The sequence below is a fragment of the Sinocyclocheilus rhinocerous genome, unplaced genomic scaffold (genome assembly GCF_001515625.1).
Source record: "Sinocyclocheilus rhinocerous isolate Xijiao unplaced genomic scaffold, SAMN03320098_v1.1 scaffold387, whole genome shotgun sequence".
Taxonomy (NCBI): Eukaryota; Metazoa; Chordata; class Actinopteri; order Cypriniformes; family Cyprinidae; genus Sinocyclocheilus; species Sinocyclocheilus rhinocerous.
This window is the reverse complement of record NW_015651557.1, coordinates 1531718-1537757: the sequence shown is the minus strand read 5'-3', so window position 1 is coordinate 1537757 and position 6040 is coordinate 1531718. Positions and strand designations below refer to the sequence as shown.

At 34.8% G+C, this 6040-nt stretch overlaps 1 protein-coding gene across 1 annotated transcript; it reads left to right on the top strand.

The window, feature by feature from the left end:
* The first annotated feature begins 205 nt into the window (after positions 1-205).
* Positions 206-3125, top strand: LOC107713151 (homeobox protein MSH-D). The gene is made up of 2 exons (XM_016518583.1): positions 206-570; positions 2381-3125. The coding sequence occupies exons 1-2, from the start codon at positions 270-272 to the stop codon at positions 2800-2802; spliced, it is 723 nt and encodes a 240-aa protein (XP_016374069.1). The 5' UTR covers positions 206-269; the 3' UTR covers positions 2803-3125.
* The last annotated feature ends 2915 nt before the right edge of the window (positions 3126-6040 follow it).

Below are 6040 nucleotides of genomic sequence, written 5' to 3'. Positions count from 1 at the left end.
TGTCGCTGTCATTTTGTCAATCATAATGATGGACACTTTATTGCAAACTCAGTAAGCCAATCACGAGTAATAGAGCGCGCTGCCTAATTCAGCAGCGTTCTCATTGGTCAAAAGTTCTCCCGTCGCCGTGTGCTGCTGAGCAACGGAGCGCTCGCCTTGATTTGGCAGCGCTCTGATTGGCTGAAAGTTCTGTTGTGGCCGAGTGCTTCAAGGCATCAAAGGCTTCATGCTTTTTTCATGAGACGTCAGAGTGACTTTGAAGCTCGAGGATGTCCGCGTCCGCGAGCTTGAAGGAATCAGACGGAGATCGGGACATGGAGCAGCGCAGAACCCAAGTGTCAAGCCACCCATTCAGCGTCGAGTCTCTTATATCTAGCCACAAAACCAGTAAAGACTTTGAAAGACGGCGCGAGGATGTATCCAGCCAGTTTGCGAAGACTGAGATCAGGGATTCTTGTGGCTCGGCTGGAATACAAAAGCACTTTATGCAGACCTCACCCGTCAAATCGGAGTCCCCTGAGGTGGATGACTGCACACCATGGGTTATGAACTCTAGATTCGCTCAAACACGTAAGCAATTTAATTTTCTGAACGAACTGCTTATGCTTTAAATTAAACAATATAAATTACGACAGGGTCTATAATCGTCATAAAAATGATCTTTCCTAAAACGAGCAATTTGGCTCATTTTATTGAAACTTATAGGAGATCTAAAAAGTGTCAATGCTGTCTTCTTAATTTATACATAGCCGACATTTCATGATTACTTCGTATTAGGCAATTTGCAAATAAAGCGAATACATATGCTTAATATTCTGTGAAAGTATACATTTAATGGAAACTAGAGACACATGAGGGCCAACTGCTCTGAAAACACAACGCCATAAGCAGTTTCGTGTTTTATTTAGGAGAACTCTGATTTAATTAAGAACATAACACTAGTATACATTTTTTTGTAATTAAGCGGAATAGCCTATGTACAGTAGATGTCTTCTCAAACCTTGTCTGTGGTGTAAAAACACCCCTGGCCAAATGCCCCCAGAGGGCATCACTTCCCACTTTGATAATTACTGTAGTTACCATGTTCTGAACATCACATCCTTTCTTTTTCCCTCAGATGTAATCTATCTAGGTGGTCGAATAAAAATATTTGGACTTTATTTTAAAAAAGTTACCTAAATTTAGCACCAGCAATTAGAGACTCTGATGTTAATGTGTCTGCATTCAAGCATTTCAGTGGGCTTAAACAGATCACCCTTTACAGCAGATTTAGTTCACAAACAACTGACAGCTTAAATATGATTTTCAGTTACAATAATTAATCCTAAAATTCAACATTAGTAACTTACTTTTAAAGCAGCACTATGTAACTTTTGGCACTGCACAGAACTGCACACATCCCGCGAAAGAACATTCCAACCGGAGCTACTTCTCTAAGTTTATGTCTATGGCGATTCACGCAGGTATGTGTTACTCCGCAGCGGTGATGACCCAACCAGGCTACAATAGTCCAAATATAAGTACTTATTATAAGTGTACCGTAGTGATTCGGAATAAGACAAAAACGCGGTTTGGAAGATGAATTCATGATGTACTCGCTCATTATATACATTTAGCAAATTTTGAACACAGAAAAAGTTACATAGTGCTGCTTTAACAGCATCAGACGCGCGGGCGCTCACAAGATCTCCCAGTTCTTACTTGTGAATTCAGTTCACTGGAGACTCGCACTAAACGGATCATTTGAATCAGTTTTGTCGACTCAAGAACAGCTGCAATCGGTTCATTCTAATTCGTGAATGAATCGTTTGGTGCGATTTGCGATCCGATTTAACGGGTTCATTGAAAATAATCAGTTCGCTCATGAATCAGACACCGCTTCTGCATGTGATATTATATATATTATAAGGAGTAACGATAAGTTTTATCGTTGAAATGTAGTGAAGTAAAAAGTACGATCTTATGCTTTGGAATGTAGTGAAGTAAAAGTAAAAGTTACTCAAAATAAAACTACTCCAGTAAAGTACAGATACAGTAACGAAGTAAAACTACTTTGTTACTGTCCACCACTGCAATATCGAAATATATTTACTAAATATAACAAAAATGTTATTATAGCTTTATTTTAATTGTACTTATCCCCTACCTTCGCATTCGTCATAATAATTATTAAAATGATCAAAGTAAAAAATAATTAAAGTAAAACACATTCACATGCTTACATTATGTATACTTGCATAAAGTGTATGCTTTATTTTTATTTGAACTATGAAAACACTATAATTAAATTAGTTTAAAATCTATTTTTGACTAACCTAAAATCTACAAGAAATTTATTCATGATTACATTTTGCTACACTAACTTCTTTTCCCACCACAGGCCAGGTAAGTGCCTGTCCTCTCCGCAAGCACAAGACCAACCGTAAACCCCGTACGCCATTCACCACCTCACAGCTCCTGGCCTTGGAGCGAAAGTTCAGACAGAAACAGTACCTGTCCATTGCCGAGCGAGCAGAATTCTCCAGCTCCCTCACCCTCACAGAGACCCAGGTGAAGATCTGGTTCCAGAACCGACGGGCCAAGGCCAAGCGTTTGCAAGAGGCAGAGCTGGAAAAGCTCAAACTGACTGCCAAACATGTCCTCCACCCCAATTTCAGTTTGCCTCTTCCTCTTGGAACCCAACTTCATTCGGCCGTCTCACTCTATGGCCAGTCGTATCCCTACCAGAGGCCTTTATTGCCTGTTGCTCCAGTGGGACTCTATGGAACACCTTTAGGGTACAGCATGTATCACCTCGCTTGAGAAGAAGTGCTACAGTATGGACTAGTACTGATCTGAGGATGTACAGAAAGACAATGTTTACAAACCTTGGGTGTCCAAGTCTGAAAAAAAGCAGCAACCAAAAAATTTCATTCGATATTTCATAATGTGCCTTCACTCACGTCTTAAAATACATGAAATAAAAAGCGGGACATTTTACCTCACTTTCCAATGACTGAAAGATCAAATTTTACCGTGTCGATGGATAATGCTGTTGCCAAATCTTTTGTGTATATTTGTGTCATACATCTTTATGTAATATATTGTAAAACTAATTATTTTGTGTACAGAATACTGAGTTTAAATTCCACCACATTTAATGTTGATGGATTTTTACCCTGTAAGAAAGTGTTCTGACAAGTTCATTACACATTGTTTTTACTTTAATTGGTTTAATTGACGGACAGTATTTTACAGAGGTTGTTTTTGAAACAAATTAAACGTCAAGGTGAATGATTTTATATGATAAATACATTGGTATGTTCACACTGTGAAATGTACGAATTTGACAGTGAATATGATATATGCAAAGATGTCTTTGAAATTAGTCACTTGTAACTAAAATGTGGAAGTGTATTTTTCTGGCCACATTTTTATATATTTTTATACTATAATTCTACGTCACTGAAATCTGACATGTACAGTAAACTGCAATTGGCAAGCAAACACAATAGCATTTGTTTATTGAATTAGTTTATTAAATTCATATTTCTGTTTCATGTTTGAAAAAGTATGTGAGAGTTTTCGCAATCGCATTTATATTCATAATATTCTCTTAATTTCCTTTAAGTGCACCTCTAATTTATTTATTTTGTATTTTTTTAAAGCAGGTAACACTTTACAATAAGGTCTCATTCGTTAACCTTTTTATTCAAATAGCAAAAAGTTATTTTTTGAAAAAAAATCCAAGGCTGTTCATATTACAGGAACTACCCACACTGAAAAAAAAAATGATTAATTTAATTTACTAATTTTTTTAAGATAAGTGGTTGCAATCAATTTTAGCTACATTTAAATAAACAAATTTAGTTGACTAACTTTCAACACTTTTTTTTATTTAAATGTAGCTAAAATAAATTGTTTGCAACCACTTACCTTAAAAAGGTAAGTCCCAGGAATGTTTTTTTCTAAACTATCAATACATTCTTGCATAATGAATTATATATGAATATGAATTATAAAAAAAATGTCAACAAAGTAAAGCAATTTCTTGCAAGGAAGCTTTATATTCATTTTCATTAACAAACAGTATGCATATTAGAAATTTGAGCATACATATTACAGTATATCTAAATATGAACAATTTATGACTTTTATAAATATGGTCATTGGTTAAATAATGATTTGTTAAAAATGATATAGTAATGTTATTATTGAAAGGTATGCTAAAATGTTACCGATTAGTTCGGTTTGACCTCTTTACTGCCTTGTTATGGCTTGTTCATTAGGTTGTGGCTCTATAAATGGAGGGCCCACTCGAGGGCCCATTTTACTGCTTCCGCGTGACTTTGATGCAATCAGGAAATCATTTATGGTCAGCACTTTACTCATGAGCTTCCTTTAATCAAAACACGAACCCAGTCATGCTAATCAAACACAGAGCCGCTAAAGTGTTCGCCGATGTGTTTTATAATGTCGACTTTGAGCCACTTACGAGAGTGCAGTGAATCTGGGCAATTTGCCTGATCCTGTTCCTGTGGTGTAAAAAAAAGTCAAAAGACTCTCTGAAGCTAAATTCACAAAGCTGTCAAGTTGTTCAGAACTTGTTTAAAAACCTGCCACATATCGGTAAGTGCAGTCTGTTTTATTCTTTGTTTCTCATTGGAAAAATCAGAAAGATCCATTTCTAGACTTTACCCACAATTTTTGTTTGTGGTCTGAGAGGTCAAATATCAAATCGATATATATATATATATATATATATATATAAACTTGAAATTAAATGGGGGTGGACTTATATTTAATTATATTAATTGATTAAATTAATTCTTTTATTATTATTATTACTATTGATTGATTGATTGATTGATGTATTTATTGATTTTCAGGAGTCAAATTAATCGGGCTACAATTCTAAAATTGCATTTACATAGAGAAATAATAATAGAATTTAACTGCTGGGTTTCCATTCGGTCAGAGAAATATATAAAAAGAATTTAAAAGGGGAAAAATGGGTTAATTTAGAAATTCACTATTATTCTTTTTACACATGCTTCATTGCACAAAAAAATTGAAAAAAATATAGTCTGAACAGAGCAGGTAATGGTGCCAGTCTTACTTTAAAATGTTTCCTGTAAAATTAGAGATGGGGATTATTAAAGTCATGATTTCCTACAGTCCCAGATTAAGTCTTCAAAGCTCTTATAATACAGTAATTACCACTGACAAAATAACTGAATCAAACATTTCATTAATCTCCTTTATTGTGGTGTACACTAAGCCCTAAAATAGATAAACTGTGGACACTATGTGCACAGAATGTCCCAGATTCAGCCTGTATGTGATCTGACATATTCTATCGCCACATTAATGATGATGACTGTACAGTGTACACTTGGGTCAGGAACATGCTGTCCATGTTTAATGTTGTTCCTTCCATTCCTTCTCTTGATTTAGACCTCCTCTGCTGGTTACAGGGAGAACAACACCATTATGAGATACAAATCAAAATGACTGGCTGTGTGTACTTCCTAGTGGTATTCCCTTGTATGATATCTTATGCATTCCCAGCCAACGTTTTTTGCTTAATGTGGTGTTTATGGTTATGAAAAACATTTAGGCTACTATATTTTATATTTTATTACTCTAACAATGTCATGTGCTGCAGCCATTAACTACTAAGTAGGAATGCATTTTCCTTACATGTTGAGTACATGTCAGTGCACACACCTAAAAGCTTTAAAAAAAATTATTTTATTTTATTTTAAACAACTATCATGAATTAGTCATTTATAAATATCATTACATTTGTTGGGTAGTCACACATGACAATTTACAACTTACATCCTTACCTATTCATTCATTCATTCATTCATTCATTTATGCCAAGCTACTTTATTTATTTATTTTATTCATTATATTATTATTTTTTCAGACTTTATGGCTAAATATCAAAATTAACTTAAATTCGGAAATGAAACATGCTCATCATAAAGAATGTGTATTCAAATTACTGTATAAATGAAGTGTATTTTAATGTAAACTTGTAGGTGTCAGACTC